General features: G+C 37.0%; 1 protein-coding gene across 6 annotated transcripts in view; it reads left to right on the top strand.

Moving 5' to 3' along the window:
- The window catches only part of LOC127880500 (pleckstrin homology domain-containing family G member 7-like), a 335,878-nt gene that overhangs the window by 313,357 nt on the left and 2,557 nt on the right, over positions 1-19,964 (top strand). For 5 of the 6 annotated variants that reach the window (XM_052427798.1, XM_052427796.1, XM_052427801.1 and 2 more), the window contains 8 exons: positions 2,317-2,418; positions 4,241-4,357; positions 6,101-6,275; positions 6,691-6,806; positions 8,417-8,510; positions 15,923-16,005; positions 17,888-18,008; positions 18,982-19,079. In XM_052427798.1, coding sequence (XP_052283758.1) covers positions 2,317-2,418; positions 4,241-4,357; positions 6,101-6,275; positions 6,691-6,806; positions 8,417-8,510; positions 15,923-16,005; positions 17,888-18,008; positions 18,982-19,079 — 906 coding nt within the window. Of the gene's footprint in view, positions 1-2,316; positions 2,419-4,240; positions 4,358-6,100; positions 6,276-6,690; positions 6,807-8,416; positions 8,537-15,922; positions 16,006-17,887; positions 18,009-18,981; positions 19,080-19,964 lie in introns of those variants that run through there. The other variant, XM_052427799.1, reaches the window with a different exon arrangement.

Below are 19,964 nucleotides of genomic sequence, written 5' to 3'. Positions count from 1 at the left end.
ATCTGGAAATGGTACAAACTAGATTTTTAAGAAGAAATCCAGTGGTAGAATTGTCAATTGTATGGAGAATGGAGTTAACAATTTTCATCATACCATGCCAAAGCTTCATTATAGTGAGTTATTTTGTGGAGTTCCATGTTTCGCACCAAATATAGCAATCTCCACGCAGAGTTGTCGTTCCTTGCTCTCACATACAATCTCTGCCATATATTTTCTTTAAGTATTATATTATGAAAAGCAATTTCATTTTCTTTTAAATTTCGAAAATAGCTGATAAGTTTAGGTTTATAATTAAACATAAAAAATCATCTAATTTAAAAAAAGTAAAAATAACAATGGTAAAATTATTTACCATGTGGCTAGGCTACCATACCGTGGTTGGTTATGAATGCATGGATTTGATCCAGTTTGCTGGTTCCAGTCAAATCTCTGCGCGGAGGTTGCATAAATAGAAGTAACTTTTTTACCGTTCTGAGAATAAAGAGTGCTTAGTGAATTACTGAGGTTGTAGATTGCAAAGTGTCATGTGATGACATAAATAATGCACTTCAAACAAGTTATCCTCCCCAACCATTTGCAAGAACTTCATGGCACTTGTCAGTAAGGCACATTATAATCATAGTGTAGAAGTAGTAATATTTTATGTTATGTTCCTCACATGTTTCACATTTCCAGGTGGGCAACACATTCTGTAAGGCTTAATTGCTCTTGTCAATTATTTTATTTTCTCGACAAGTTTTTATCTCCATTAAGTCAATCAATGCCAAATTATAATACTACATAGTTTAACCCCCCTTCTTGGAACTGACTGTCTTTTGAGCATATTTTGGGATCTGACTTTCAAACCACAAACACAGCTCTTACCTATGTTAGAAGGTTTTACACGAAATAATTTCCAAGTAACAAGATGCCATTTATAGACCTTGAGGATGCCAAGAATACAAAAGAAGGCGTTACTACATGTAAGTGTGTACTGCTCTATTAAGAAAGCAAAAGGAATTTGTGGATGTTTTTTTTTCAATAACTTTTTTATTCTGACGTCTACTACCTTGAAACAAATAACAGAAGGAAGCACAAACACAGTAGAGCCTAAAGAGCATATTCATAAACAAGAAATATAAATACATAGTGGCTTATATGCAATACTCCTTAGTGAAAATCATAAAAACCACGCCATTTTGTAAGTCAGTTTGAACTAACCTCACAAAAAACAGTCGGCTTCTGTGTACGCATGTGCCACTGAAATAAATCCTTGTTAGCATTTTTTTTTAAATAACTTTTTGAAAACGATTTATTTAGAATCAGAGGAAAAAAATAAAATACATTTTAAGTAAAATAATTGTTTATTCATTTTATTTATATTTAGATTCATTTGTGTACAAAAGTTGAAATCATTGTGTCAAAAGGAGACAATCCTTCGTATATTTCAAATGGAAGATCCGCATTCTTTCAGAATTGTCAAGACTTTTATTAAGAGACCACTTTTGATACTCCAATGAGTGGTCTCTTAATACAAGATTGACTGTATAATAAAAGTATAGGAGTTGTAATATTTTATGTTCTATTCCTTGCGTGTCTCACATTTACAGGTGAGCAACAGTTTTGCAAGGACTTTATTGCTCATGTCCGTAAAGAAACTCATAAGCATAGTGTAGGAGTTGTAATATAATATATTCCTTTAAAGTTTCACGTTTCCAGGTGAGCTCAGGTAATTTTCTTATTACCAGTTGAGCATCACATGTTTCTTATTTCCAGGTGAGCATCACATGTTTCTTATTTCCAGGTGAGCATCACATGTTTCTTATTTCCAGGTGAGCTCAAGTAATTTTCTTATTACCAGTTGAGCATCACACGTTTCTTATTTCCAGATGAGCATCACATGTTTCTTATTTCCAGTAGAGCTACATGTATGTTTCACATTTCAAGATGAGCTACATGCTCTGTAAGTGTTACTTATTTTTTGGTGAGGTACACATGCATGTTTCACATTTCCAGTTGAGCTACATGTTGTGTATTTCACATTCTCAGGTGAGCTACACATGCATGTTTCACATTTCCAGTTGAGCTACACATGCTGTGTTCCCCATATACAGTTGAGATACACGCATGTTTCAAATTTCCAGATGAGCAACAAAAGTTTTTTTGCCTTTCACATTTTCAGGTGGGCTACACATTCTGTAAGGACTTTATTGCTCACATATGTTTCACATTTCCAGGTGAGCCACACATTTTGTGTTTCACATTTTAGGTGAGCCTCATGTTCTGTGTTTCACATTTCAAGGTGGTGAGCTACACATTCATGTTTCACACTTCCAGGTGAGCTACACATTTTGTAAGGACTTTATTGGTCACCTTTTGAAGGACATGAGTTCCTCAGATTTTGGCTCCACAGCGGTGCTCATCAAGGCATTTCAAAGAGTAAGTGGAGTCGTGATTTACAGCAGAAGTGGTGGCCTCAATTGAGGCTTGTTTTGGAAAAACTTAATGCATGAGTAAAGTGTTGTCCCAGATTAGCCTGAGCAGTCTTCGCAGGCTTATCAGTGACGACACTTTCCACTTTTATGGATTTTATTTTTAAAGGAAGTCCCTGCTAAACAAAAAATCCAGTATAGGTGGAAAGTGTCATCCCTGATAAGCCTGTGTGGACTGCACAGGCTAGTCTGAGAGAATACTTTACACACAGGTATTAAGCCCAGTTTTTTCCAGAACGAGGCTTAATTATGCCCCCCTTCGAAGAAGAGGGGGTATATTGCTTTGCTGGAAGCCGGTCGGTCTGTCGGTCTGTTAGTAGACCAGTTCTTTTGCGATCAATAACTCGTCAGTGAATTGACCGGTTGGCTTGATACTTCACATGTGCAATGGCCTTGGACAGTAGATGACCCCTATTAAAATTAGGGTCACTAGATCAAAGCCCTGTTTGGGGCGTATGACTCCGACAGCGGAACTCTTGTTATTAGTGTATAAGATTGTAACATAAAAAATTATAAAAATTATTATATTTTAAAAACAAGTATTAAAGTAAGTAACAGGTAGACTTATCCGTACTTATCAAGCATTTCAAAGAGAAGGGGAGAAAAATAATGAATTATTAATAAAAATAACACTTTTATGGCATACTTTATCTCAAAGAGGCAATTCTTAATGAAAAAGGGTACTTAAAGTTGCGAAATTTGGTTTCACAAAGTTTTTTTGTTGGCCCTTTTATTTTACCCACATCGTGCAAAAAAGGGTCAATTTTAGATTTTTTATTACACGTACATAGCTCTCATTGGTTTTTATACCAATTAATGACATATATTTATGCCCCCCTTTGAAGAAGAGGGGGTATATTGCTTTGCTCATGTCGGTCTGTCGGTCGGTCTGTCGGTCGGTCCGTCCACCAGGTGGTTGTCAGACGATAACTCAAGAACGCTTGGGCCTAGGATCATGAAACTTCATAGGTACATTGATCATGACTCACAGATGACCCCTATCGATTTTGAGGTCACTAGGTCAAAGGTCAAGGTCACTGTGACCCGAAATAGTAAAATGGTTTCCGGATGATAATTCAAGAACGCTTATGCCTAGGATCATGAAACTTCATAGGTAGATTGATCATGACTAGCAGATGACCCCTATTGATTTTCAGGTCACTAGGTCAAAGGTCAAGGTCACGGTGACCCGAAATAGTAAAATGGTTTCCGGATGATAATTCAAGAACCCTTATGCCTAGGATCATGAAACTTGATAGGTAGATTGTTCATGACTAGCAGATGACCCCTATTGATTTTCAGGTCACTAGGTCAAAGGTCAAGGTCACGGTGACCCGAAATAGTAAAATGGTTTCCGGATGATAACTCAAGAATGCTTATGCCTAGGATCATGAAACTTGATAGGTACATTGATCATGACTGGCAGATGACCCCTATTGATTTTTAGGTCACTAGGTCAAAGGTAAAGGTCACAGTGACCCGAAATAGTAAAATGGTTTCCTGATGATAACTCAGGAAAGCTTATGGCTAGGATCATGAAACTTCATAGGTACATTGATCATGACTTGCAGATGACCCCTATTGATTTTCAGGTCACTAGGTCAAAGGTCAAGGTCACAGTGAAAAAAAACTTATTTACAAAATGGCTGTCACTACAACTTAGAGCCCATATGGGGGGCATGCATGTTTTACAAACAGCCCTTGTTAATACTTACATGTATCAAATTGTTTAATAAAAAATGTATCACCATACAATTCCTATGTTTCAGTTTTCAAATCATTCCAAAGATGGCAGTGTTTACCACACGTATTGTCTCAACTATTCCAATGCGCTCTCCTATTTGGAAAAGCTGCGTAAGGTAGATGACTTCTGTGAATTTGAAAAGGTAAGTAGCAGTCAACAGACCCACAGGTGTTAGGCGTGTGGTCAATTCACTGAAACACTATCAATATGTCATAAAACAACATTTTTCATCACTTTGACAAAATGAAAAATCTGATATAATATATATATATTATATCAGAATTTTTTTTGTCAAAGTGATGAAAAAATGTTATATTATATCAGAATTTTTTGTTTTGTCCAAGTGATGAAAAATGTTGCTTTATGACATTTTGATAGTGTTTCAGTGAATTGGCCACACGCCCAACACCTGTGAACAGACCAAAACATTGCAAGATTGTATTAAAATTATAGCAGTGTCTCATGATGAGTTAGATTACTGAAAAATGTATTGATATCTTCTGTTGCAACAGATATATGATACAAAATCAGCTTAAACTAAGAATTGTTCATAAGAGCATACAGCTCTATGGAGTATTTTTAAATACCGCAGTAAACTCCATTTAATGTATGACTGAGAAAAGTAAAGCGATGTGTGTTCTTAATTTTTAACAGGCATCGAAAGAAATAATGTGTGATGTGTAATGATTGCATACAGATCAGTTAACTCTTCCAGTGCTGGAACCGGATTTTCAAGACCTTTGCAAACAGTTTGGATCCAGATGAGACGCCACAGAACGTGGCGTCTCATCAGGATTTAAACTGTTTGCTGTTCTGATAGTATTCGTTGAACAAAAATCGAAGAAAATGCTAATTTTAGAAATTCAGCAGACGACATTTTAGCAGACGAAAAATTTCCCAGCATGCAAAGGGTTAATATATAAGCTTTGCTCTGGAAAAATGAGGCTTAATGCATGTCATAAAGTGTCCTCCAAGATTAGCCTGTGCAGACGGCAGAAGCTAATCAGGGACGTCACTTTCCGCCATAACTCTATATTTGCAAAGAATAGACTTCCTCTAAACAAAAAATGCTGTAAAGGCAAAAAGTGTTGTCCATTATAAGTCTGTGCAGACCACACAGGCTAATCTTAATAGGCGACACTTTATGCACATTAAGCCCCATTTTACCAGAGCAAGTCTCATGTGATTCATATTTGTGAAAGTGTTTATCAAACAAAAAGTCAGTAGACTGCAACTCCGTTATATTTCGGTTCACGGGATCCACCGATCGCAATCCCGATGTATATGTATAGCGATATAACTTGTGAGGTCATTATTAATGCATGTATATATATATTATGGATTAGCATAGTTTGGTAATTTCAAACCATGCAATTACCTAATTGTGTTATGTGTTATATCAATATGTTATACATTTGTATAACATAAAACATTATTCCATGTATTTTTATGAAAGATGACAAAATCTAGCTACAAATAAACACGCCTCGTGTATTTCCTGTAAATCCTGTCGAATAACAAAGAATATTAAAGAGACCAAAAAAAATGGGATGCTTGGCTGACTCGCAATATAATAATTATCGTCGAGCAGTTTGCAGTTGCCACTGCAAAATGAGAGTTAGTTAACTTAACATCATCTTACGACTTGAATGGTCTTGAAAACTGAGAAAGTTTGAGGTCACAATGGCATAGTAGATATGGTGTCGGCTAGCAACTAGGAGATCACAGGTTCCATTCCCCCAAAGACACCAAAGTACTGGTTTTACCAAGGATACTGACTCGAGAGTATTTCAATAAGCCTAAGGCTTTTGATGCAGTCCAGCTTAAATGAGCAGGTTTAAACTAAAACTATGAACAATTACAAATAAACTGGGGGTTGTTGCAGTGGTGTGAGCAGGATGGTCGATGTAACCGGTTGCAGCTGGTGGACCTTCTGATAGGCCCAATGCAGCACTGTACAAAGCTTCCCCTGCTACTGCAGAATATACAGAAATACACAGAGGACCCTGTTGAGAAACAGCAGATTGTCGACTCCATCGAGAAAGTGGAGACCTCATTACGTAAGTGTGTTATTGTTGACTCTATTGAGGAATTGGAGACTTAATTGCATAAGTGTGAAATTGTCGACTCTATTGAGAAAGTTGAGACCTCATTGCGTGTGTAATATCGACTCTTTAGAGAAATTGGAGACCTCATTTCGTAGGTGAGATATTGTCAAGTCCTTTGAGTAGACGTATACCTTATTATGTAAATGTGATCAATGGCTCCATTGTGGATTCCATTGATGGGATGAAGATATCATGATGTGTCAACTCCAATTTAGAAAATTTGGCTTCCTTACATAAGTGTGATATTACCAACTGCACTGAGCTGATGGAGATTTTTTTACTTAAAAAAACGCTCACTAAAATGGTTGATCAATGGTTTTTCAATTCAATTCAATCTTAAAATGTACAAGTTTCTGTATTGTATCAGGTCGTCTAGAGGAAAAGATGATGTGGTTGAAGAACTTTGAGCGTGTTCAGGCAATACAGCGCCACCTTGTGTGGCCTTCGATCACAGATCTTGACTCCCGTACCTTCATCCCAGAGGTACGTATTACATAGAAGTCTTGCTCTGGGAAAACAGGGCATAATGCATGCACTGGTATGGATTTTTTTCGTTTAAATGAAGTCTCTTCTTAGCAAAAATCCAGTTAAGGTGAAAGTGTTGTCCCTGATTAGCCAGTGTGGGGAATACACAAGCAAATCTGGTACAATCAACACTTGTCGCACATTAAGCCCTGTTTTCCCAGTGTGAGGCTCATATTGTCTGTCTCATTGTAAGGTAATTTGTGCACTGTTAATGTAGGAATTGTGACTTGTGTGTTAGGCTGTTTTCCTCAATACATTTGATTGAAGTATGGGAGTGTTCAGTTACTGGCACAAGTATCGCAGTTGTCAGATACTGGCACAGGTATGGCAGTTAGTTTAAACCTATTTATTTTTGCTTGATTTCATCTGAAGCCCAAAGTATATTGAGGCGTTTTCTGGATATAACCAGCACTAAGTGTCATTTAGGGAGATCTAAGGAACGCTCCCACAGTTGGCATTAAACCCATGACCAACTGGTCGCTAGGTTTACGCCAAATCCAATATGCCACTGTGACCTCATGGCAGTTTTTAGTTACTGGCACAAGTATGGCAGTTGTCAGTTACTGGCCCAAGTATGGCAGTTGTCAGTCACTGGCCCAAGTATGGCAGTTGTCAGTCATTTGCCAAAGTATGGCAGTTGTCAGTCACTGGCACAAGAATGGCAGTTGTCAGTCACTGGCACAAGTATGGCAGTTGTCAGTCACTGGCCCAAGTATGGCAGTTGTCAGTCACTGACACAAGTATGGCAGTTGTGTGTTACTGGCCCAAGCATGGCAGTTGTCAGTCACTGGCCCAAGTATGGCAGTTTTCAGACACTCGCCCAAGTATGGCAGTTGTCAGTTACTTGTATAAGTATGGCAGTTGTCAGTTACTGGCACAAGTGTGCCAGTTGTCAGTTACTGGTACAAGTATGGCAGTTGTCAGTTACTGGCACAAGTATGGCAATTGTCAGTCAATGGCCAAAGTATGGCAGTTGTGTGTTACTGGCACAAGAATGGAAGTTGTCAGTCACTGGCCAAAGTATGGTAGTTGTCAGTCACTGGCCCAAGTATGGCAGTTGTCAGTCTCTGGCCCAAGTATGACAGTTATCAGTCACTGGCCCAAGTATGGCAGTTGTCAGTCACTGGCCCAAGTATGACAGTTGTCAGTCACTGGCCCAAGTATGACAGTTGTCAGTCACTGGCCCAAGTATGGCAGTTGTCAGTCACTGGCCCAAGTATGGCAGTTGTCAGTCACTGGCCAATGTATGGCAGTTGTCAGTCACTGGCCAAAGTATGCCATTTTTTTGTCAGTTACTGGCACAAGAATTGCAGTTGTCAGTCACTGGCCAAAGTATGGCAGTTGTCAGTCACTGGCCAAAGTATGGCAATTGTCAGTTACTGGCACAAGAATGGCAGTAAGTACTGGTTACAACCCCTTTGCGTCCTAGGCTTATACTGATAAAGAATGATTTGGATACCATACCTCAATGATTTTCTAAATACTGTTAAAAACTGTGAAAACTCCAACAAATAACAAGACTTCATATTTCATTATAAATGTCATGTTTTATTTTATGTTTTGTTCAGTACCTGCGTCCAAAACTGTCCCGACAGCCTTGTGAGAGGCTTCTGGCATGCCCTTCCAGACAACTGATCCATGAAGGATCAGTCACATTGACAGGTAATGTGTACCAGTCACATTGACAGGTAATTGACAGGAAATGTGTACCAGTCACATTGACCAGTCACATTCACAGGTTATGTGTACCAGTCACATTCACAGGTAGTTGACAGGTAATTTGTACCAGTCACATTGACAGGTACTGTGTACCAGTCACATTCACAGGTAATGTGTACCAGTCACATTCACAGGTAGTTGACAGGTAATGTGTACCAGTCACATTGACAGGTAATGTGTACCAGTCACATTGACAGTTAATTGACAGGTAATGTGTATTAGTCACATTGACAGGTTATGTGTACAGGCAAAAAAGCAACTGACAGCATGACATTCAGTTTTTATGCTCCCCCCAAAAAAATTTGGGGGGAGCATATAGTCGCCGCTTCGTCTGTCCGTGTGTCCATCCGTCCGTCTGTCCGTGCACAATTTTTGTCCGGGCTATTTCTCAGCAACTAATAACCGGCATTTGATTAAACTTTATGGGAAGCTTCACTACCAAGAGGAGATGTGCATATTATCAGCCGGTTCTGGTCGGATGATTTTTCACAGAGTTATGGCCCTTTGAAATTTCCATTAACTGTATATATAGTGCAATTCTTGTCCGGGCTATTTCTCAGCAACTAATAACCAGAATTCAATTAAACTTTATGGGAAGCTTTACTACCAAGAGGAGATGTGCATATTATCAGGGGGTTTTGGTTGGATGATTTTTCACAGAGTTATGGCCCTTTGAAATTTTCCATTAACTGTACATATAGTGCAATTCGTGTACGGGCTATTTCTCAGCAACTAATGACCGGAATTCAATTAAACTTTATGGGAAGCTTCACTACCAAGAGGAGATGTGCATATTATCAGCCGGTTCTGGTCGGATGATTTTTCCCAAAGTTATGGCCCTTTGAAATTGTCCATTGTACATATAGTGCAATTCTTGTCCGGGCTATTTCTCAGCAACTTATTACGGGAATTCATTGACACTTTATGGGAAGCTTCACTACCAACAGGAGATGTGCATATTATCAGCCGGTTCTGGTCGGATGATTTTTCACAGAGTTATGGCCCTTTGAAATTTCCATTAACTGTATATATAGTGCAATTCTTGTCCGGGCTATTTCTCAGCAACTAATAACCAGAATTCAATTAAACTTTATGGGAAGCTTCACTACCAAGAGGAGATGTGCATATTATCAGGGGGTTTTGGTTGGATGATTTTTCACAGAGTTATGGCCCTTTGAAATTTTCCATTAACTGTACATATAGTGCAATTCTTGTACGGGCTATTTCTCAGCAACTAATGACCGGAATTCAATTAAACTTTATGGGAAGCTTCACTACCAAGAGGAGATGTGCATATTATCAGCCGGTTCTGGTCGGATGATTTTTCCCAAAGTTATGGCCCTTTGAAATTTTCCATTGTACATATAGTGCAATTCTTGTCCGGGCTATTTCTCAGCAACTTATTACGGGAATTCATTGACACTTTATGGGAAGCTTCACTACCAACAGGAGATGTGCATATTATCAGCCGGTTATGGTTGGATGATTTTTCACAGAGTTATGGCCCTTTGAAATTTTCCTTTGTACATATAGTGCAATTCTTGTCCGAGCTATTTCTCAGCAATTTATAACGGGAATTCAATTAAACTTTATGGGAAGCTTCACTACCAACAGGAGATGTGCATATTATCAGCAGGTTATGGTCGGATGATTTTTTCACAGAGTTATGGCCCTTTGAAATTTTCTATAAACTGTACATATAGTGCAATTCTTGTCGGGGCTTTTTCTCCCCAACTACTGACTGGACTTCAATGAAGCTTTATGGGAAGCTTAACTACCTTGAGGAGATGCGCATGTTATTAGTGGGTTGGTTAGATGAGTTATGGCCCTTTGAAAGTTGCCAAACCATCCATCGTATTATTTTGTCCAAAGTTATGCCCCTCAAGACGTTTCCTTTAATCTGAATATATAGTGCAATATTGTGACAAAAAAACAACTTTGGGGAGCATCACCCGTCTCCGACGGTTTCTTGTTATGGAACCTTTTTTGCTCAGAATCAAAGTGAAGTTGGCAATATATGCAACCAGCATACAACCAGAACAGCCTACCAGTAACTCGAGTAACTTGCATTCTGTTCAGGTTTTCACACTGTTTGCTGCACATTTGTATCTTAGGGTTGGAAATAAAGCCTTAAAAACTTGAATTTAGTAAGAAAGGTCTTTATCTTACTTTTACATTTTCTAAGGGGCTGCAAGCGCTTATGTGTATCTGAGTGGGATAGGGTTAGCTTACTGGGTTTTCCTGGTATGTATATGATTCACCAAAAAGACTCTAATTTTTCTCTGTGTAAAAAAATGCAATTTAAATGCTTTTTGTCCCCTACCGGTTTCACCGGAGGTCCCCTTATGGTTTTCTCTCTGTGTGTCTGTCTTTGAGTCTGTCACACTTTTCTGGATCCTGCGATAACTTTAAAAGTTCTTAATGTTTTTTCATGAAACTTAAAACATGGATAGATGGCAATATGGACATTATGCACGTTATTTAATTTTGTTCCTATGTCAAAAATAGACTAGAAATACTGCTGAAAATGGTGGTTTTCTGGATCCTGTGATAACTTTAAAAGTTCTTCATATTTTTTCATGAAATTTGAAACATGGATAGATGGCAGTATAGACATTATGCACATCATTTCATTTTGTTCCTTCGTCAAAAATTCTGGTTGCTATGGCAACAAATAATAAAAATATATATAAAATATATAAAAAATCTGACAATGGTGGAATTTCTGACAATGGTGGAGCCGGTAGGGGACATATATTGCTTGGCAATAGTCTTGTTACCAAATGCTTTATTCAATGAAAATTCTCAATATATATTTTACTAATGCACTAATCTTATACCTCACATCAGTCAGGTCTTCTAAGAATGACTATGTGGCTTGTTACAGTGTTATTACTATATAATAAAATACTGAATATATATATATTAAAACACACAAGCTGGGTTCATTATTTCTTACATGTCTTTTAATATGTTTCTCTCAATATTTTATAATAATAAGCATACAATTATAAATCAGTCTTTAAGAATCAATTGTATAAATAGCACGTCCAAGGCGTCTCATAAAGTGTCGCACAAAGTTGTCACACAACCGTCACAAATCTGTCACAAAACTGTCTAAGCCCTGAAATTACAATTTACATAATATTCTACAATGACATAAATAAATACAGATTAACAATCACATTAAAGTATATTATCATAATTACATATTAATATACAGCTGAACACATGCATATCTAGTGATTCAATATATGGCATCTGTTATATTGTAGCACAATATCACGAAAACTCATCATAGAGCAAACTAACATTACAATTATAATGCAAAGCATCCAAATAATAAAACATACAATTCTGAACATTATTTAGAAAATATTCAACAACATAACAATATGATAACATACTAATTGTGGATTGGCCTCCTTAGACATCTTATGACTGAACCTGGTCTGCATATGAACCCCAGTGCTGTTGCTGCAATATTAATCCATAGGTGCATGCAAATAGTAAAGAAAGTGATCTTTGTTATGACTGTTAAAATTATGAAAATATGCTGCTATCGTGAACACTACCAAGGTCAGAGTAAACAACCAAATTTGTCTACTAAATACAATACTGACAAAAGCACTATTCAATGGCCATCTAGACTAACATCCTAATAATACATTTATGTAGTTAAAATACAACATACCTTTATGTAAAACAGAATAAAACTGAAGAAATTCTACTGCGACCAATATGAACGACTTCTTTCCCGCAAATCGTGATAAACGCTGCGCTTGCTTTATATATACTCAATATAGGGTTACACGCAACTGGTTACAACTACAATACTTCCTTAATTTAACAACTGATGTAGACATTACAACTATGCAATTTAATTCAATGGGAGTTAATACATGAAATGACTAAAGTAATAATATACACAGTGATCTGCCTTGTAGTCAAATTTTAGTGTTAGAAATGTTGGCTCTTTATCCCTTTCCCACTGAGAACCAAAGTGAAAATGGCTATGTTCAGACAGCGTAATACCAGAACAGCCTGCGAGTAACTTACAGTCTGTTCAGGTTTAATGCTGTTTGCTGCTCATTAGTTTCTAAGGGTTGGAAATGAAGCCTTTAAAACTTGAATCTAGTAAGAAGGGTCTTTAATTAAATTTAATTTTATAAGTGACTACACGTGGATGGAAATAAGTTTCTAAGTGGTAAAGGGTTAAAAACTGATGTGTTAAGAAATATGAATGATCCATTATGTCTAGCATGACAGCAAACCACCGAATGTTATTAACAAGTTAAGAATAGAAATCACAGCATTTTATTTAGATAATGAATTACAATATTCTGTTAATATAGTTTGCATTTAGTTTTACAGCATTATATGAGTGTATTCACTGTTTTGTTGCAATGCTGATGAGTTTATTGAACCTTTACCCACTAAGAAACAAAGTATAAATGGCTATATGCCAGAACAGCCTGCGAGTAACTTAAGGTCTGTTCAGGTTTCATGCTGTTTGCTGCTCTGCAGTGTCTTTATAGTTGGAAATTAAGCCATTAATTGAATGTATAAAGAAAGGTCTTTAATTTTATTTGATTTTCTAAGGGAATAGAAACTTGTCAAAAATGTGTATCTGAGCGAATAGGGTTAATCCCACTACAAGTTGGTAGGGAGCTATATAATATGCGTATACTTATTGGTAGGGCTTTTAAACTTCACACCCAGCTTTGAAGGATTTCATGAAAAGATGATTTTTTAACATTTCTACCTTGTATGTCATACTGCGATATCAAAAGTGAAAGATTCAGCACTGATTGTCCCCACTCAGCATCTATGTCAAAACAATATTTATCACTGTACTTTTGTGGGTGTATTGATTACTGTCAATATGTGATGATATTAATCAATGTCAGTATTTTTGGGGGCATAAATCAATATGGAGGTATGGGGTTGTATTAATCACTGTCAGTATGTGAGGTATTAATCACTGTTAATATGTGTAGGTAATTATCACTGTCAATATATGGAGGTATTAATCACTGTCAAAATGTCGGGGTATTAATCACTGTTAGTATGTGGGGTATTAATCACTGTCAATATATTGAGGTATTAATCACTGTCAGCATGTGGGGGTATTTATCACGGTCAGTATGTGGGGGTATTAATCACCATCAGTTTGTGGAGGTATTAATCACTGCAAGTATGTGGAGGTATTATTCATTGTCACTATGTTGGTTTTTTAATCACCATCAGTTTGTGGAGGTAATAATCACTGTCAGAATGTGGCGGTATTAATAACTGTCAATATGTGGAGGCATTAATCACTGTCAGTATTGGGGGTATTAATCACTGTCAGTATGTAGGTGTATTAATCTATGTCAATATGTGGGGGTATTTATCACTTTCAGTATGTGGGGTATTAATCACTGCCAGTATGTGGGGGTATTCATGATTGTCACTTTGTGAAGCTATTGATCACGGTCAGTATGTTGGGGGTCTTAATCACTGTCAGTGTGTATGGGTATTAATCACTGTCAGTATGTAGAGGGTATTCATCACTGTCAGTATGTGGGGGGGTATGCATCACTGTCAGTATGTTGGTGTTATTAATCACTGTCAGTATGTGGAGGTATTAATCACTGTCAGTATGTGTGGATATTAATCACTGTCAGTATGTGGTGTATTAATTACTGTCAGTATGTGGAGGATATTAATTACTGTCAGTATGTGGAGGTATTAATAACTGTTGGTATGTGGAGGTATAAATCACTGTCAATATGTGGGGGTTTAATTGCTGTCAATTTGTGGGTGTTATAATCACTGTCAATATGTGGGTGTATTAATCTCTGTCAATATTTGGGGGTATTAATCACTTTCAGTATGTGAGGGTATTAATCACTGTCAATATGTGGAGATATTAATCACTGCCAGTATATGGGGGTATTAATCACTGTCAGTTTGTGGGGTATTCATCATTGTCACTTTGTAAAGCTATTAATCACAGTCATTATGTGGGGGTCTTAATCACTGTCAGTATGTATGGGTATTAATCACTGTCCGTATGTAGGGGGTGTTCATCACTTTCAGTATGTGGGGGTATTCATCACTGTCAGTATGGTGGGTATTGATCACTGTCAGTATGTGAGCATATTAATCACTGTTTGCATGTGGAGGTATTAATCACTGTCAGTATGTGGGGATATTAATCACTGTCAATATGTGCGGGTATTCATCATTGTCACTTTGTAGAGCTATTATTCACTGTCGGTATGTGGAGGTCTTAATCACTGTCAGTATGTGTGGGTATTAATCACTGTCAGTATGTGAGGGGTATTCATCACTGTCAGTATGTGGGGGGGTATTCATCACTGTCAGTATGTGGGGGGGTATTCATCACTGTCAGTATGTGAGGGGTATTTATCACTGTCAGTATGCGGGAGGGGGGGTATTCATCACTGTCAGTATGTTGGGGTATTAATCACTGTCAGTATGTGACAGTATTAATCATTGTCAGTATGTGGGCATATTCAACACTGTCAGTATGCAGGGGTATTTATGACTGTCAGTATGTGGTGGTATTCATCACTGTCAGTATGTGGGGGTGTTTATCACTGTCAGTATGTGAGGGGTATTCACCACTGTCATTATGTGGGGGTATTAATCGCTGTCAGTATGTGGGGGTATTAATCACTGGCATTATGTGGGGGTATTAATCACTGTCAGTATGTGGGGGTATTAATCACTGTCATAATGTGGGGGTATTCATCAATGTCAGTATTTGAGGAGTATTCATCACTGTCAGTATGTGGGGGTATAAATCACTGTCAGTATGTGGGAGGTAGACATCATTGCCAGTATGTTTGGGTATTAATCACTGTCAGTATGTGGGGGTATAAATCACTGTCAGTATGTGAGGGTATTAATCAATGCCAGTATGTTGGGGGGGTATTAATCACTGTCAGTATGTGGGGAATTAATCACTGTCAATATTTGATGGGTATTCATCACTGTCACTATGTGGGGGTATTCATCACTGTCAGTATGTGGGGGTATTAATCACTGTCAGTTTGTGGGGTACTAATCACTGCCAGTATTTAGGGGGTATTTATCACTGTCAGTATGTGGGGTATTAATCACTGCTAGTATTTTGGGGGCGTGTATTCATCACTTTCAGTATGTGGAGCTGTTAATCACTGTGAGGGTATTTATTCCTGTCAATCTTTGGGGTGTTTACTGGTATTTCGGCTGAGTTATTTATTACTGTATGTGGAGATATTAATCACTGTATATAGATAGCCTTAGTTGTTTTGCCTGTAATAATATTTATACTTATATGAATTCAATGTTTATTGTTTTAGAGTCCACAAAGTCTTTCGAGGCCTACATGTTTTTGTTTGATGACATCCTCCTCATCACAAAGACCAAAAAACCTAGCAGAAAAGTAAGTTTACTTCAATATTTGCTTTAAAAACCTACTTCCCATAAAACATTTTTTTACCAGCCAGTTTTAATTATTCAAAAGTCTGATTATGGATTAAAAACTTAAATTTATCCTGAAATTAAAATATATCAAACAGAATACAAAATATAATTATATGTTTTGTATTATAATTATGTTCATAATGGTGTTGTGCTAGAGCGTTAGCTTTTGCTTTGAGAGGTCCTGGGTTGACCCTTTTTTATGCCCCTGAAGGAGGGCATATAGTGATCGGACCGTCCGTTCGTATGTCCGTCCTTCCGTCACACTTGCATTTAGGTTTCGCGTACAGGTTTCAAAAAATGCTCATAACTTCTATGTCCCTTCACATAGCAACTTGGTATTTGGCATGCATGTGTATCTCATGGAGCTGCACAATTTGAGTGGTGAAAGGTCAAGGTCATCCTTCAAGATCAAATGTAAAAAAAACATGTATCAAAGTAGCGCAGTAGGGGGCATAGTGTTTCTGACAAACACATCTCTTGTTTATATTTTATCTATTTTCTCGCTATTACAATTTTTTTTAACTATTCCAATCATGATAGATTTCTAATTTAATTTATTTAATAACAATTAAAAAAGGACGAAAAAATATGTAAACGAGTCTCTTTAAAATTATTTCAAATCCTTCTAGTCCTCTGCATATTTAGGTCAGGCCATCAAAGCTAAAAAACAGTATTATAAATTTAAAGTAAACAATAGTTTTATCTGAAAACGATAGGGTCACATGTTATACACTTGGTGTTTAACATTTGGGTATTATTTCTGCATTCTGCTAAATGTGTTCAAATCAAAATTGGTTATGGCCAGTTTTTTTTTGTTTGTTGAAATTTGGGGCCTGTAGGGGGACCCATTGCCAATAAAAAAACGAATATATATTTTTCCCAAATGAGATCCACACACTTTCCCAGTTGAAGGTTTAAAAGAAATTAATAAAAAAAAACACAAATAAATCTCAACATTTAGTTTATCTCCCATCAAGCTTTATAAGTTAAAACTTAGTAAATTTATTTACATCACTTTTATTCTCAATTTGTAAGCACTTTTTAGTAAAAAGACTGCAACACTAATTTACCAATTTAAGCAAAAACAATGTGATTTTTCCCAAGCCAAAGGGAAACAACACTGTGCCCATGGGTCAACCTGATTTATATAGACTTGTACAGACTCAGGTAAGAAACTAAGGGCTTTGAGCCATCTTGTTTTAGCAGTTGTATACAATTATATAAGTTTGTAGAGAGATTTACTTCCACATTTTTCAAGCTATTTTATTGAAAATTCAAATCACCTTAGTACAATTCTTATTCCTTGTATCCTAATGATGTTTACATGTCCTTTCAATTTCCGTCATTTCAAGTTGAACACTACCTCAAATATCAATATGCAGTTCAGATCAATTCATAAATCGATCTTAAACAGAGGGAGTTTCTACTTAAACAGAATCTCTGATTCAAAATTTGTAGTGCCATTAACCAATGAGTTATTGAACATTTGTTTTAATTGCAATTTTTATTTATTTACCCTACCAAAATATGAAAAGAAAAGTGAAAATTGCAACAAGCATACAACCAGAACAGCCTGCCAATATTCAAGTGTAATTCTGTTTACTGCTCATCAGTACTTTAGGGTTTCAAAATGAAGCCTATAAAACTTAAAATCTATTATGACTTTTATTTTTAATTTATTTTCTGACGGACAACAAACAATTAAAATTGAAAATGAAGCCTATACAACTTATAATCTATCAGGTCTTTTATTTTTAATTAATTTTCTGACGGACTACAAACAATTAAAATTGGATATTTTAGTGGTAAAGGATTAGTAATGGAGAAATTCCATCTTGCAGAAACAGTTCTCATCTGAGAGCAGTTCTGGTCAAACAGACAACCAGATGTACACGGTGCATCGTCAGCCAATAGCCCTTGACCGTCTTGGGATACATGATGTCCCGCCACAGGAAGCTGCAGGTAACCATTCAACTAGTATAACATTATTTGAGTCTCTACTGTGAAAAGGGGGTTAAATGCATGTGCCTTATCAGGAACGACGAACTGGATTTTTGTCAAGAAGAGTCTTCCTTTAAATAGGAAAAATACAATGAAAGCGGAAAGTGTCGTCCCTGATTAGCCCCTGCGGACTGCACAGGTTAATCTGGAACAACACTTTACACACATGCATTAAGCCCCAACACTTTACACACATGCATTAAACCCCCTTTTCAAAGAGCCAGGCTCATTTATTTCAGCTCTATTGCATAGAAAGCTAAAGGCTTATTGAAAGGCTCTCAAGTTCATTGCCGGGGTAGAACCAGTACCTGTCATTAAGGGAGATATTAAGAACACGATCCTTGTGGGAATCGAACCCTGGAGACCTCCAGGTTGCTCGGCGGACTAAATCCACTACCCCACAGTAATCTTAACCTTGTGATTTTGACTATGTTTCCAAATTATGTTGAACCACAAGTATAACAGTGAGTATCATGATGATAGGTGTTGAATTAGGTCAGCATGACGGGACACCATAGTTACACAAACATGTGTGTGAAGCTGCGTATCATACAAGAACAAGTTGAAATTTTGTCCTCCTATTGCTTTATTCACTGCTCCCTACCAATATAAAGAGCAAAACAATTTAAAATGCCTTACTTGGAACTTAATTTGAAACTACTTTTTATTGTTTTGTTCTTGTGTTGCATGAATTTTTACATTATCTTAAAAAACAATTGACGCTGATGGTTCGATCTCCACTGTGGGAATGTCCTTTAGATTTCTGCCTTAAGTACTTGTTCTACCCATGAAATTGACTCGAAAGTGATTCAAAAAACCGTAGGCTTTCAATGCAATCGAGCTTTAATAAATAGGTTTAAATTTAAATTAAAAAAAAAAAATCATGGATTCAAATTTTGTTCTTTGATAAAACTGTTCTTGAAATCTGTTTCAGCCAATAGTTTGAAGTTTGCGTTTGTTGTGGTCCAGATCAGTCGATTCCAACAAGTGATAGACGTGTTCACGCTGCAGGCAGCTTCAGAGTCTATCAAGGTAATCACGTGTGCCGGTTTCTGGAAAACTTGGCTTAATGCATGAGCGTAAAGTGTTGTCCCGGATTAGCCTGCGCAACAACATTTTTGTCTACTAACCTGGATTTTGGTTATAAAGAAGTTACTTCCTGTAAAAAAAAAAACCCATACAAGTGGAAAGTGTTGTCCATGATAAGCCGGTATGGGGCCTGTCTTATCTGGAACAACCCTTTACACCCATGCATTTAGCTCAGATTTCCAAGAAAGATGCTAAAGTGTGCCTTTGTGCAGGTCAAAATGGTTTAAATAGAGTAAGTTGTCTGACTCCATATCTGTTGGATCAATCAAATATGGAATAGAACCATACTTATAATTGTCTAAACAAAAATGAAGGTGGGTGTATTTTTGTTTCACGTCTGAAAACAGAAGGGTGTGTGCACTTGTTTCCCCGTGGGGTCTGAAAATAGAAGGGTGTAAACTTGTTTCACCATGGCATCAGTCTGTAAACACGAGCTTTTCAGACCAATTACTCTTGCTTGTGTATGAAAGTTGTTCATACAACCTTCCAACTAGTAAGAATTGTTTATTGTCCACTTAAAAGTGAGTGGTGGAGTGCATGAATGCCCTTACTCTGTCTGTCTGTCTATTAAATTGTCCTATTCACTTCAAATCTCTTCAGTCATTTGAAAGATTTTCATCAAACTTGGCTTACATGTTTCAAGGTCATTTATTTTAAGAGCTCAAACCATGAATCAGGCATGCCAGCACAAGATCAAGGTCACATTTTCCTATCTGCTCCATATCTCGTATATCCACTGAAGGATTATCATAAAACTTGGCTAAAATGTGTAGGTAATCAAGAAGATGTGTTGTAGACATTAGTCAGATATTCCAGCTTAAAGGGGCC

Source organism: Dreissena polymorpha, chromosome 5 (assembly GCF_020536995.1).
Source record: "Dreissena polymorpha isolate Duluth1 chromosome 5, UMN_Dpol_1.0, whole genome shotgun sequence".
Lineage (NCBI taxonomy): Eukaryota > Metazoa > Mollusca > Bivalvia > Myida > Dreissenidae > Dreissena > Dreissena polymorpha.
This window is presented reverse-complemented; position numbering and strand designations above follow the sequence as displayed.